This window comes from Magnolia sinica, chromosome 16 (assembly GCF_029962835.1).
Source record: "Magnolia sinica isolate HGM2019 chromosome 16, MsV1, whole genome shotgun sequence".
NCBI lineage: Eukaryota > Viridiplantae > Streptophyta > Magnoliopsida > Magnoliales > Magnoliaceae > Magnolia > Magnolia sinica.
The window spans coordinates 19,273,250-19,287,539 of record NC_080588.1 but is presented as its reverse complement, the minus strand read 5'-3'; the positions used below and the strand labels follow the sequence as shown (position 1 = coordinate 19,287,539).

Genomic DNA, 14,290 nt, shown 5'->3' with positions numbered 1-14,290 from the left:
AGAATCAAATCCCATTCAAGTACTATTACAATCCACTTGCCCTTAAATTGTATGATGGCCATGAATTTCCAATCTTGGTTATTGTCATGTGCCATTCGTGATGGTTTCCTTGTATCAATAGTCTTTGCTTGCTGTGAGTGGACGAAAATGGCCCCACAACAAACGTGTTTTATATGGGCATGTGGGTATGCCTGTGCATGTAAAAGTCCACACTCATGTGGAATGATATGAATTTTCTACAACACATGCTAGGGAGCCCTTGCAAGCGCAACGGAAAGTTCTATGGGGCCACAATTATGTTTGTGCGACTCCCCACCTCATTTTTTTAAAAAAAAAAATTGTTTTTGGATGGTTGGGATATGCTCCGATTTTTTCATTGGTGGGGCCCATCAACATTTTGGACGGGCTGGATTCGCACATACAAATGGTGGCCCCCACAGAGCTTACACATTGCATAATGCATAAAATAGGTGTTGGAGACGATTTTGGTCCCTTTGGACCCAGATTTAGTAATGCCCCTCCAGTACCCACGTCAGTGCTGGAAAAGTTCCGTGATCTCCACCATGATGTTTGTGATTTAGCCTAGCCGTCCATGCATTTTGCCAACTCATTTTAGGGCATGAGCCCAAAAATGAGGCAGATCCAAATCTCGGGTGGACCACACCATAGGAAACAGTGGTGATTGAACTCGCACCATTAGAAACTTACTGGGGACCACAAGTTTTGGATCAAACTGGTATTTGTGTTTTCCCTTCATTCAAGTCCATTGACCTAATCAAAAGGTTGGATGGCAAATAAACATTACAGTGGGCTTAGGAAGCTTTTAATGGTGGGCGTTCAATCACCATTGTTTCCTGTGGTGTGGTCCACTTGAGATTTTGATCTACCTCATTTTTATTTTTATTTTGTTTCATTCCCCAAAATGAGTTGGCAAAATGGATGAATGGCATGGATGGGATACATACATCATGGTGGGGAGTCTAAGGACCATGGTTCCCACACTCAATCTGGACCCAATAAAAACCACCATAGGCCTGTCTCGTCGTCGATAAAATAGATACATCGTGGGATGGAATATTAAAACGCATACATCGAAGTGGGGCCCACTGAAGAAAGAATTAGGTGGATGATGGATAATACTATATAAAATACATACAATATCTTCAAGTTAAAATTTGAAAAGCCGAATGCACTAAAAAAATTAGATTGTCTGAGCGTTGGATGGACCCCATGTATGACAAATTAGTGGACCCACTTTTGTGGCCCACCTGAGGCTTAAAATTTCCTAATTTTGGCCAAATTGTATATTTTGGTGGGCTTATTTCAATCGTTATGTCAAATGTAACACATGCACACTAATTTGGGGTATTCAAGACGATTTACTTGATGAAATTCAGGTTCTTGTGAATATAATACAAAATTCCAATGCATTCTAATTATAGGTTGACAAACAAAAATTTTGAATTCCAGTGCATTTCATTTACCGGCTACGAAACACAATTGAGGATTCCAATTACACTTGATTCAAGTGTAATTATGAATTGGATTCCATTTACCTTAAATTACAAGCTCCCAAACTATCCCTTTGTGTTTTCCTTTGTAGGAGTCATTTTGTGAAAAAGTTTGATGACATATAAACATCATAGTATGCCCTAGGAAGGTTCTAGTGGTGGAGATTTCCATCCCCATTGTTTAATGTGGTGTGGCACGCTTGAGTTTTGGATTTGCCTCATATTTAAGCTTTTGTCCTAACATAAAAGCAAGCGAAAGTGATGGACGGAGTGGATATCACACATACATCGCAGTGGGCCCCACATTTTTTAAACGATCCCATAACAGGTGTCATAGTAAATTCACATATGGTGCGGAACCAACAAACCTCCTTTAGAAAATGGGAGTTATTTGGCTGCATCCGATACTTGATAAGCAAGCACTTAGAAATGGTAGATGTGCAAAATATTAACTAAAACTAAACCGATTAAATTGTGGAACCCATTGTCTGTAAGTTATATTCTGAAATCAGATTGGTTGATCAATCCTACCCTTTGATTCATGGACACTTCTTTTTTTAGATGAGACCATTGGATATATCATTTTTTTACTGTTCAATAAATATCCGATAATCACCCGCACGGGGTTTGGTTCGAATGGCTAGTGTCGTGGGTTTGCTCCCCATAGATACGAGTTCGATTCCCCTCCCCGGGATTACCTGATGTATGTGGTTTGCCGGTGATTGCATGTATCCGCAGGGACTAGTCTCGCCTTAAAATGGGGCGGGGACACCCTGACTTCATAAAAAAAAAAGAAAAAGAAAGTAATAATAATAATAAATAAATAAATATCCAATAATCTAACAAATAACTAAATAGTAGTTTTGGTTCATGGTACATCTAAATGGATACCCATATTTGAGTTACTCATATGCCAATTATGCAACATATCAGTAATTTCCAACTGCCTGCATGTCATCCATTGCACCATGCCAATTTATCAAAGTATTTCCCTTTTACAAAAAGCGGACTGGACACAATGCGTATGGCAGCCAAGGCTTGTGGGGCCTACCATGTTTTATATATATATGTGAAATCTACTCTGTCAAGTGAAAGCCCTTATATTCACCGTTAATACAAAAGATTATCCTGATGGAAAAAACATATAGTCCACGCCAATGGGAACAATGTAGAACTATGCCTAAAACCTCCAAGTTCACATGGTGTGGCCCACCTGAGTTTTTTATTGGCTGATTTTTGTATCACCCCTTCATCCTGGTGAGTGACAACTGCGGAAGGGGTTTGATGAAAGATACACGCTGTGGTTTGCCCTCGCATGAACCTATGGTCAGCGTCCCATCACCATTGTTCCCTATGGTGCTGCCCACCTAATTTGTGGATCGGGGTCTAGAATAGAGTGCACCTGATGGATGGAGTGGGTGGCACACAGATAAACGTGGTGGGCCCATAGTGTGGTAGAGGATTCAATTCCCCTTACAAGGTGTAAGATATTGCATGGGGTCAATTTGGGAAATCTTTGGTGGGCATTTGGGTGAAATTCCACCATTTCTTAGGGAATCAAAAGTGGCAGTTTTGGGGTATTGTAATGACCAGTGGGAATTTAAATTGCCAGTAATTTCAATAGCCATCATGCCCCACACATTGGACCCCACACTTTGGAATTGCAAACATAGTGGGTATTTGCAATACCCGGGAATTTCAATTACCCCAATCCAAATGACCCCTAAGTTTAAATGGATTGAGCTTCTAACCTATTATATACAAAGCATATGGGATGTAGAGATATGTCTTGATTAATACAAGTTTGCTTTTATACCCCCTATTTCCTGCAATTGGAAGTACTAGAATTGAATATGGGTCGACAGTGTAGCGAGACTCTACGTGACTATCGTTTTGATGAGACTTCAAACTACCTATCCTTCAACTCATTGATACCCATCACCCAACCCTCCTTCAAATCACATCTCAGTTTTCGTTTCAGTTTAACAATAAGAGATTCACCCATAGCAGTAGTTATTGGATTTTCAGTAGACTGCATTCTACATCAATTTCGGATATCTGTTTGCTGGAATTTATATTCAGCATAGTAATACTTGCTGGGAATTCAGTTTTTTCGGACTAGATCGCAGAACGGTAAATTCCAAGAAACAGTTTCTCCACCTAAGTTAAGGTACAGGTTCTCTAGATTCTATTTCCAGATTGTTCTGCATTGGACCAGGCTTGTGCTTCACGAATGTTTAATCATGTTACCTCCGTCGCAGACTCCAGCTTGTGTTCCAGCCCTATGATGTCCTTGAAAATGGCTTTCTTGTAAAGTTTCTGATACTTATGTTGGTATGATTTATAGATGTTTCTTTGCACAGGAACTCGACAATGCAATCAAGGAAATGGATGGGAAAATGGTCCAAGGGCCAGAAAAAGGTCCAAAATTTGAGATTCAGGCATGGTTCTAAGCCCCATGAGTAGCCAATATTTCTGCTTTTAGAGTTTTGTTCTTTAAAATTATCAAGCTTAGCTAAATTTTCATCTTTACCTTTAAAATAAATAAATCTTTATTTTGCAATAATGACTATAACAGTTGGTGTTTCCTATGCCAATAGGTGTCAGTTGCAAGGCCTGCGGAAAAGGATAGAAAGCGAGCTCGTGATGAATCTCAAAGCAAAACAGCTAATAAGTCTGGAACTCGGGCTACATCGTCTAAGGAAATTTATGCTCGTGATTATTCAGATAATCATAAACCAAAAGCTCCACAACTGAATTACTCAAGAGAGGTTTGTTTTTTGTTATTGGTTTCTATCTTTGATCGTGCTTTCTCATGGATATTGTTGGACTCCATAGCCTCTTGACTTTAGGACTTGGTAGTAGGCAGGCTATGTAGCAGGGACAATCCACTTTTCAAAAATGTGCCTCGTTGGGAATACATTGGTGTCATGCACATGTCAAACAGGCATAAACACGGCTGTTAAGAAAAATCTTTATCTGTTTGTTAGTCATTTAGTTAAGTTGTATGCTATTGGTTAATATAATTTTAGTTATTGAGATATGGTTTCATAAACTAATTTTCTAATCTATTGTTGTGATGTAACTGAACAAATGTGTCAGCACAGTGTAATGTTCTGAATATTGGTTTCCGGTGCATATTGGCCCAATCCAAAACCGATAAAATATGGGTCGTATGGCCCATTCTTTCTTCTTCTTCTTCTTCTTTTTTTTTTTTTTTTTTAAAATGCCACAAAAAGAAAGAAAGAAAGAAAGAAAAGACAAGAAAAGAAAAAATCAGAAAAAGAAAATGTTAACACAAGAATCCATCATTATTTTTGGTGTTTTGTACATGTAGTCAATGGTGAATTAGACTGTTCTTGTTTAGAATGCCGGTATAAAAACTTCACCCATTAAAAGTTTTAGAGTCTTGGGACTTCTAAATTTGGTGTTAAAGCATTTGGGAAATAGTAGTTCTTTGGTTGATTGTTAGTTCTTTTTGTAATGGCTTTTGTAACTTATGTTACGTGCTTTCAAGTTTTTAATTGAACTAACAGGAATCACAGCTATCACGAATGCAATGTAACCAACAACATACATTATATATGCATGTAAATCTGACAGATGGAAATTGAACATCTCAGGAATCACCACAAATTACCTAAAACTAGAATATCTGTGATTAGATTACAATCTCAACTATCGTGAATGTAATTTTGTTAAAAACTATCATTAGCAATTACATACATGTCAATCCAAAGTTAATAGAGAAGAGGAAAAAACGGGAGAATCTGGGATGCAACCAAAAGGCCACACAAGCTGGTTGATCAAAGACCTAACTGATCTAAGTTTATATCTCAAATCCTCTTGTATTTTCGTCACTCTTTAGGTCGGACACTTTTGGGTCATCGAATAATATCAAAATGACACATAATTGATCCTTTTTGTTTGCCTATTGATTTAGCTTTTGAATGAGGCCAAGATCATGTAATTTCGATACCTTTTGAGTGAATTATGGCCAATGTTGTCAAAATCGTTATCGTATTGCAAATTGTAGAAGGGGTTGAATCGTATCGAATCGCAAATCGTAAGATTTTTTTCAGATTTGAAAAATATACATATAAAAAACAAATGATGAAAAAATATAAGTAAATAAAAAAAGATAAAAAAAAATTCATTAATTATCCATTTCCCTTCAACTTGTACAAAAAAAGTAATACATATCATGATATTATCAATTGAGAAAATGGATATGGCATACATTTCATGATATTAAAGGATTCTTGTCGTTTTCTTTTGTTGTCTTTCGAAAAATTTACCTTAAAAAACACACAAGAGTCCTTTAATAATTTTGTTCTTTTGTACCTTCTCAAGTGTAGAATTATGTTAGAAAAAATGGCATTCGATTCCATTTGTGAATAGTATCTTGATTTCTTTGTTTTGGGTTTTTGAATATCAAAATCCCCTAATCTCCTCTTGCCCCCCCCCCCCCCCCCCATCTCTCTCTCTCTCTCTCAAAAGAAAAAATTGACGATATATTTAAATGGGGAGGCCTTTTTCATGTTTTATGAGCAAAAAGGGTACAAAGAAGAAACAATTTAATAAATTTTTTTTTAAAAATAATTTGTAAGTAATTTTTTAGCACATTTATGTAATCTACAATTATCATACGACTCATACGATTTGATATGATTGTCATGCGATTCAATACAATTCATCCGATTATTTGGGATTTGCAATTTGGGTGTACGATTCGAATCGTACACCCATACGATACGATATGAATGGCACGATTCTTATTGTGATGTGAATCGTACGATTCTAATTACACTAGTTATGGCCACTTTGCAGAAAGCCTATATGGTTGTGATGGGATTCAAGGACATTTTTTGTTGTTTCCTATTTTGTTAGGGTTTTCTTTATATGCCACGAGGTCTATATATAGGCCCCTTTGCTTGTACCAACCTATTGTGTATCTTAAGCTTTCAAAGTTTTCCTTGGGTTATAGCATGTGTTGCCTCTCTTTGGGCGTGTCTTGCCTATGGTAGAACCGTAGAAGATTAGTTGCAGGATTCTTCTAAGTAGGCGCTCCTCCTGCTTCGAATTCTTCTTCCGACTCTCACTCCTACTGCTTCGAATTCTTCTTTTGACTCTCACTCCCACTCCTGCTTCCTACTTTTTTCTACTTGTTTACATTTTGAAACAGACGATTCCCTGCTCCCACACCCAAATTTGGTGTCACTTCACGCTTCATTCACCTATACCATTGAAGAGAGATATGGTGATTGATCACTAATTTCAACTGGTGGACTGCTGGGAATCCTTCCCATAGAACATAGTCTTAGTTTTATCTATTGTAGCTATTTTGTATTACTTTCATATCTACACAAAGTCACAAACACAACTTAGATTTGAATATCGTGTACTTGTTTGCACAAAACGGTATAAGAGCAACTTTTGCTCTTGAGATATGAGTTTCTTTTCTTTCTTTTATTTTCCTTTCTCAATTTTTTTTCCTCTCACCCAAAACCCTAACCCTGACCTTAAACTTTTTGTTCTAGATCCCAATCTTGGTCATAAAAACCTGAAACTCCTGATCTACCGTTCCGCCAAAAAATCTAGAACATACAATCATAACAAATTTCATGCATACACCAAATCAGCCCTTATACAACCCCATATCTTAACTGTAGGAACCCCCAAGACTCTTTAGATCTGCAATACCAAACAAAATCCAGCCCTTTTATCCCAGCCATGCACCCTGTAAGCCTTTAGAGTTACACCATCCAAAGCCAAATTGCCCTGTTTGAACTTACCCATGCCTCATAATGGACATGTCGACAAGAGGTAGATATTCATAACCTTCAAATATAAGTATCCTATCAGATCTGTCCTTAATATGCTCATCCATACTGGCTACCCCATTCTTGTCCCGGTTACCCTGAACATCCAATTCACACTTCCTATCTCCCCAACTATTACTCATCTCCTTGTAATCATGGAGACCTTGCACTCGTGCCATCCCCGACACAAATGCGGTTTCAGCTCTAGCGAAGGAAGGAGATCTCGCACTCATGCCATCCTCGACATGAGCAAAAGTTAGCTTCTTGCTGCCACTTGCCGATCATTACTTGTCTTCAGCTGAAATATTAGAGGTGTGGGAAGCAGGGTGAAAAAGGATCAAGTAAGATGCAAACTTTCGACAGATGTACTCTAGATTCTATTTGGGGGATGGGGAATAAAGACTACCTTGTTTTGGATTCTTTAGGATCAACATGTGGTATTCTGGTTGCGTGGAACACTGACATGTGGTGAAAAGAGGATAGTTACACTGGAAATTACTGTCTCAGTGGTTCTTAAGGAGGTCTCGTCTGGTTTTACTTAGGTGTTCTCTGGGGTGTATGGTCCATGTCAAGAGGGCCTTTGAGATCAGCCGTGGGGTGAGCTTTCTGTTGTAAGAGATAAGTGGGGATTTCCTTGCTGTTTCGGGGATGATTTTAATGTCATTTGGTTTACACATGAAAAATCGCCAAGAGGGAGGGTGTCATGTAGTATGCGTGACATTGATAATTGGTTTAGTAGAAGTGAGCTTGCGGACCTACTGTTGGAAGGTGCTAAATTCACTTGGTCAAATGGGCAAGATCAGGCTGCGTTAGCACGTCTAGACAAATTTCTTGTTTCTGGGGACTAGTTAGAAAAGTTTCCACTAGTGCATCAGAAAGGTCATCCAAGAACAGTCTTAGATCACCGCCCAATAAGCTTGGAGGTTAGCGACGACAATTGGGGCCCGTAAATCTTTTAGGTTTGAACTTGCTTGGATGGAAGTAGAAGGCTTCGATGAGCCAGTTGCTGATTGGTGGGGATCCTTTTCGATTGAAGGCTTCGTGAGGTTTAGACTTGGTTGAAAGTTAAAATTGTTAAAAGAAAAACTCAAAAGTTTTGAAGAAAGAGGTGCTTGGAGTTCCGATTTAGATTCATTGGCCCAAGAAATTCATGATCTTAATGTAAAAGGGGAAGGTGGTGAGCTATCAACTGAAGACATGATTAACAGTAATACCTTGGCTTCGTCCTATGCCAATCTTACCAAAGAAGAGGAAATCTTTTGGAGACAAAGATCTCGAGCAGTGTGGGTCAAGGAAGGGGACAAGAACACGTTTTTTTTTTTCATAATTTTGCTAGTGCAAGAGCAAGGTGCAATAGAATTAGCAGTTTTGGTTATGCAAGGTAAAAGATGTCAGAAAAGGATAAGGTGTGTGAAGCGATCGTAAATTTCTTCAATTCTCTGCTTACTAAAGAGGATAGGCCTAGGACCGGGTCTTAGATCATTTAGACTTCCCCAAGTTGTCGGTGATAGACGCGAATTTTCTTGAGCGGCCATTTATGGAAGAGGAGATTAAGGCAACGGTTGATTCATTGGGTAGGGATAAGGCGCCGGTCCCGATAGTTTCCTTTTGGCATTCTTCCAAAAAATTTTGTCTCTCATTAAATTTGATTTGATAGAGTTCTTTGCTGAATTCTTTGAGAGAGCTCGCTTCTCCCCAATTTGATGGGCGAGGAGATTTTCAGGGTGTTGGCGATTGACAAGAGTTCATTGGCCAGCCATTCCTCTGTCGGAAAATAGTCTTCGCTAAGGTAATCTGACAGGTTATCGCAGCTACCTTCTTCTTTAAGGTCTTTCGACCGAGCCGTGCCGCCAATAGCATCTGGACCTTCCTGTACTGTAGTTGGTAGTACGACTTCGACTGTGTATCTTGCCAATTGCTCATCAGGAATAAGAACCCTCCAAAAAGGGCAAGGCATTTTAACCTCTGGCCTAGGAAGTATCCTTTTCCCTTCCATTTCCCTACTTGCGGCAACCTTGTCTCTGCCACCGGCACTTATGGGTCCTTGTCAAAGCTTCAGGCGTTGCTGGAAACTTTGGATGAGCAACTCGTTTCCATACCCCCTCTTGTGTAGTAGGAGGTTTGACCATCCTTGGCACAGGTGGTCCCCATCGTGAACAGCGACTGGAGGCCAACTGTATCGGCCGGTGGCAGTTAAGACCGTCATTGTGATCCTCCCTTCCCCACTTGGGAGAGTTTTTTGACCAAGATGCAATCTCCCGAGCGGTCGTAGATTCAAGGACCTTGGTGCCTTCTTCTGATGGCGATAGACGATCACCTTGAGGATGGGGAATCCACCGACTCCCTGGCGCAAGCCGACCGTGCATTTTTCACTGACTATCTGGGCCGAGGTCAATCTTCGATCGCGGGTGGTCCCGCAGATTGGCAGTGACCATGGTCACCTCAGTTTTGGCTAGGAATGGATTAGTGTCAATAAACATTACCTCTTCACCCTTTTCCAGGAACTTCAGTAATCCACAGTCGATATGGTCCTAAATGACGTTCCTGAAAACAAAACATTTGTTAATTGAGTGGGACCGAGTTCTGTGCCATTTGCAGTACTCTATCTTTTGTAATTCATCGGCCGGAGGTATCTTATGATTGATGGGAACTATAATAAATTTTTCGGCTAACAAGATATTAAATCTCTTCGGCTCGGGTGAAATCAAAGGTGTACAACTTGTGAGTCTTTTGTGCGGTCGAGGTGATCGACTCCGCTTTGACCAATGTTGAGCATACCAATGGCTTCTTAGCCACTATTTCAACAATTGCAATTTTGTAATTAGGGTTGTTGTAATACGTCCCCAATGACGAGTCCACTCGCCTAGCCCCTTCTTGTAGGAGCTCTTCATAACGAGAGACCTTTTTAGTTAAGTCATATAGGTCAATAAACTCCGTACCTATGAATTTCTTATGGAGGTTATATTTCAATCCATCTTGTGTGAGCTGCACAAATTCGACCTCAGTCATGACTACTTTACAACAGGTCTTCGTCCACTTGAACTGCATAATATAACTCTCGCATGATTCCCTAGGCAACTGTCGGAATCGTGCGAGATCGGCCATGGCAATCTCCCTATTTCTGGAGAAGAATTGAGCGTGAAATTTCTACTCTAACTCTTGCCAAGTATGCACCAAGTCTGGCAGTAAGTTTGAGTACCATGTGAAGGCTGTTGTGGTCAATGAGTGACCGAACAACTATAACTTATAATAATCGTTGTTGGCAAGTTCGCCACACTACATCATGAACCGACCGACGTGCTCAATAGTCAACTGACTAGGCTCCCCCGAGAACAGGGCAAAATCCGGTCGATAATTTCTCGGTAGCAGATGTTGCTGATCTACCCACTCGGAGTATGACTTGTGATATACGAGGATAGTGTTGCGGCTGAGCACCTAGCCAACAACCTCCTGGACAGCTTATATTATCTGATTGTGGTCCACCCACTGGGGCTCCAAGATAGGTGGATGATCCGAACCAAACCGGTTAAGATTATCAGGAAACCTAAGGCTCTGTTGTGGATTAAACCCAACTGGCAATTTATGATTCCTGTTTTCAGGCACAAACCACCTAACTTCCATAGGAGGTGGCGCGTTCCTAACCTTCGGAGGAGGAATTGGGGGTGGGTTACGTTGTAAAGGCAGCATCGGTGGCAACAGAACTACATTGCCGACCAAGCTTCCGTCAACATTGTGTTATGGAGCCAACGGTGTACGTTCCGTTATTACAGCTAACAATCGTTTCATGGCCTCAGTCTGACTAGCCATGTAGCGATTGGTGCTCTCGACCTGGATACGGAATTGCTCGGCTTGGGCTCTTCCATATTCTTGTACTATCTGGATGCTCATCTGAACATCTCGAAGTACAACTGACACCTCATCCGAGAGTATGACTTGAGACGTAGACGGCCTAGCCTGATCTCCAGTCAAGTTAATATTCAGATTTGATGCCTCAGGGGGGCGCATGAATCGGGGCATCCTCACTTGGAGGTGCTGCAATTGGTGTTGAGGACTCGACCCCCGCAATACGGGCACTTTTCTTTTACATTTTTGCAATAATCACACTGGTAGTTAATAGTCAGGGTTCCACAGGGCGTGCCAGAAAATTGTTCGACTTGTTTTTCTAGATTGGTGTGTGGGGCATGCCAAAATTGGATTTGCGGCTCCAATTCAAACCAAACAACAATGACCCCGAGCGCCAAGATAGGCAGACACGTAGTGTATGACCGAGATCTAAAGAGATCGACTGGCTATTCAGCCACTCGCTCGATGTGTAAATTGGGTCAGACAATTTTTAGGTGGGGTTCGTCCTCTGATGATGGGTTACTCCTTTGCCTTCCGTACGAAAGGACTTTTCAAAACAAATGAAATAAAATGAGGAAAGAAATCCTTGCAACATCACGAAGTACAACTGCGGAACACCTTTTCGATTGATGAACTGCGTCCAGCGTGTGATCGTAGACTGAATTACAACTAAATTTACAAGCTACTGATTACGCTAAGGAACGTAAATTAAAAGACTTGGAAAGTAAAGACTATGCTGTAAATGTAAATTTGTTTGATAATGAAAGTAACGGATTACACTAGGAAATGTAAATTGACAGGATAATTTGAAAAGGTAATTGAAAGATAGATTTGGTTTGTTTGGGTTGGTATGAGACCATTTTTCTTGTTGTGATTCATTTCTATTTATAGCCCTGATCCAACTGTTCTGGATCCTTCCACGTCCCAACGGTTGTTGTAACCGTTCTTCACTACTTGATTTATGGATGCTTCCCACTTTCTGCTTCCTGTAATTCTCCTTGAGCCACCTGTCGTGCAGCCACTCTTGCTCGGTCGCTTCTCCTCCCAACTGCTCTAACGATATACGACATCAGCTAATACGTCGCGGCTCCACTTTCCAAGAAATCTCCTCCGTACATATCTGCAAATCTCTAAACGCACCATGCGTGCCCGTGCAAATCACACGTAACCTACTCCAATTGGTCGCTGCAAGGCACGGCCGATTTGGGGACGAACAAATCTGATTCCTCTATAAACAACTAAGGGAAGTCTAGGTTATCCAGCCATGGCCTACACTATTGATCACAAGAGATCAAATTCTTATAGAATTGGACAGTGGATTCACAAATTAGCCCCTTTTTTATAGTCCAAGAATCATCTACCGGCAAGCTGCTGATGCTGTTAACCCAGGCTCGAGCGCTAGTGATATTATGAAAAATAAAAATAAAAAAAGAAAACGAGTAATTCTTGTCCCCTTCTTTTTAACTAAGGCCCTAGATCTTTATTGTCATTTGATCCCTTCTTTAGAGAAACTAGTTTATTTCATAGATAGAGATGATCTTTCATTTCTCTTCATCCGATAGCTCACCGGCCTCGTCCTTGATATCAAACTGGTGAAGCTTCTTCAAAATGGATTCAAATTCTGCTTCTCTAGCCCCTAAAACTAACTTCTTCCAGCTATTTCTTTTTTTCTTTTAGCATCTTGAGCTTGCAACTTAATCTGAATCCCACATAACCACCATCCACTTCAAACAAGACCCACTATTCTGTAACCAGCTGCTTGAATCCTTCAATTTTCATCCAAGCCAATTCAAATCTAAATGGCCTTGGCCCCCAATTATCATCAAACGCTTCCAAGACAATCGGTTTATGAACAAAGATAGGACACAGTAAAGCATGCTGATTAACTAGAGGAAAATTTTCTAACCAGTCAACCAAAACTAAAAATCTGTAAAGGTGTGAAAGAATAGCTTTGGTTTGCTTGTTTGTCCAAGTGAAATTTGCAACCCCCAAAGGAAGATCAACTAGATCATGAGAAGCCTTCCAATCGGAGAAAATTTTCATACTGCAGTTAACACGGCCTCCATTAGACTTTTCATACGAGAAACGCACAACATTGAAGTCTCCACCAATGTACTAGGGGAGATCCCACCGCTGTTTGACTGCCGAAAGCTCAGACCGTAACTAATCCCTCAAACGATAGGAGCAAGGGCCATAAATCAAAGTGAAAAAACCCCATTTGAAGTTGGAAGCACAGTCCTGAAGAACAACTGAAACTGAACAGGAGTTTGAGAAACTGTCTTCTTGCACCAAAAATCAGTAATCCACACTACAATAATGCCTCTCTCAGAACCAGTAGCTTCTAAAGCAATCCAGTCTCTGCTATGAATACACCAAATGGAATTTGTGGTACTGTCCACAGCCTGAAGCTTTGATTCCTGCAGTGCTATAACATCAACCTTCGATTTCTTGCACATTTTCCTCACTTTGGGCCCTTTTCAGGTTGCAGCCCAAACCTTTGACATTCCAGGAAAGGATTAACATTTGATCACCTGAGCTATCCCCTCTGATCCTCGAGCTGCCGCTGGACTTGCCCGACACATCGTAATTGATTGAACACTCAAAACTGAGGAGCTCTCTCATACCCTTGGGAGACTTCCTAACTGTTGAAAGCTGATCTTGATGACACCTCTGTGCACCTTTACTTTCGACAAATTGAATAAAATTGTAGACATCTTCCTCGTGAGCCCCAAATGACAAACCTACCATGCCCCCCACTCTATCTAGCACGTCATGGGGCCATTGGATCTGGGCTCCAATTGATGATCAATGCATTTTAACAAGAAACAGCTGGCCACCAGTTAATCTTGGTTCTGGTCAAATTTTGGCTGGTTCTATCTGAACTGGTCTTTTCTGGATCTTACAATGCTGAACCTGCCACAGCTATTTCATGGTCTTACCCATATGATTGTTGCTTTGTGTTGTCTAGGTACCTGATGCTATTGATCCATATGAAAAGGCTGTTGCTTCCTTACCTTCACCACTTACAGAACGTCTACTTCAGATATTTCGGCTGGGTATTGCTACTCGATATGATGTAAGTAGTATCCTGATGCATAACTTTAAGGCGACGGG

At 40.6% G+C, this 14,290-nt stretch overlaps 1 protein-coding gene across 4 annotated transcripts in view; it reads left to right on the top strand.

The window, feature by feature from the left end:
* Positions 1–14,290, top strand: part of LOC131229058 (polyadenylate-binding protein, cytoplasmic and nuclear-like) — an 89,936-nt gene that overhangs the window by 68,826 nt on the left and 6,820 nt on the right. For 3 of the 4 annotated variants that reach the window (XM_058224919.1, XM_058224916.1, XM_058224918.1), the window contains 3 exons: positions 3,875–3,952; positions 4,112–4,282; positions 14,145–14,252. In XM_058224919.1, the coding sequence (XP_058080902.1) occupies positions 3,875–3,952; positions 4,112–4,282; positions 14,145–14,252 (357 nt within the window). The remainder of the gene's footprint in view (positions 1–3,874; positions 3,953–4,111; positions 4,283–14,144; positions 14,253–14,290) is intronic. The other variant, XM_058224917.1, reaches the window with a different exon arrangement.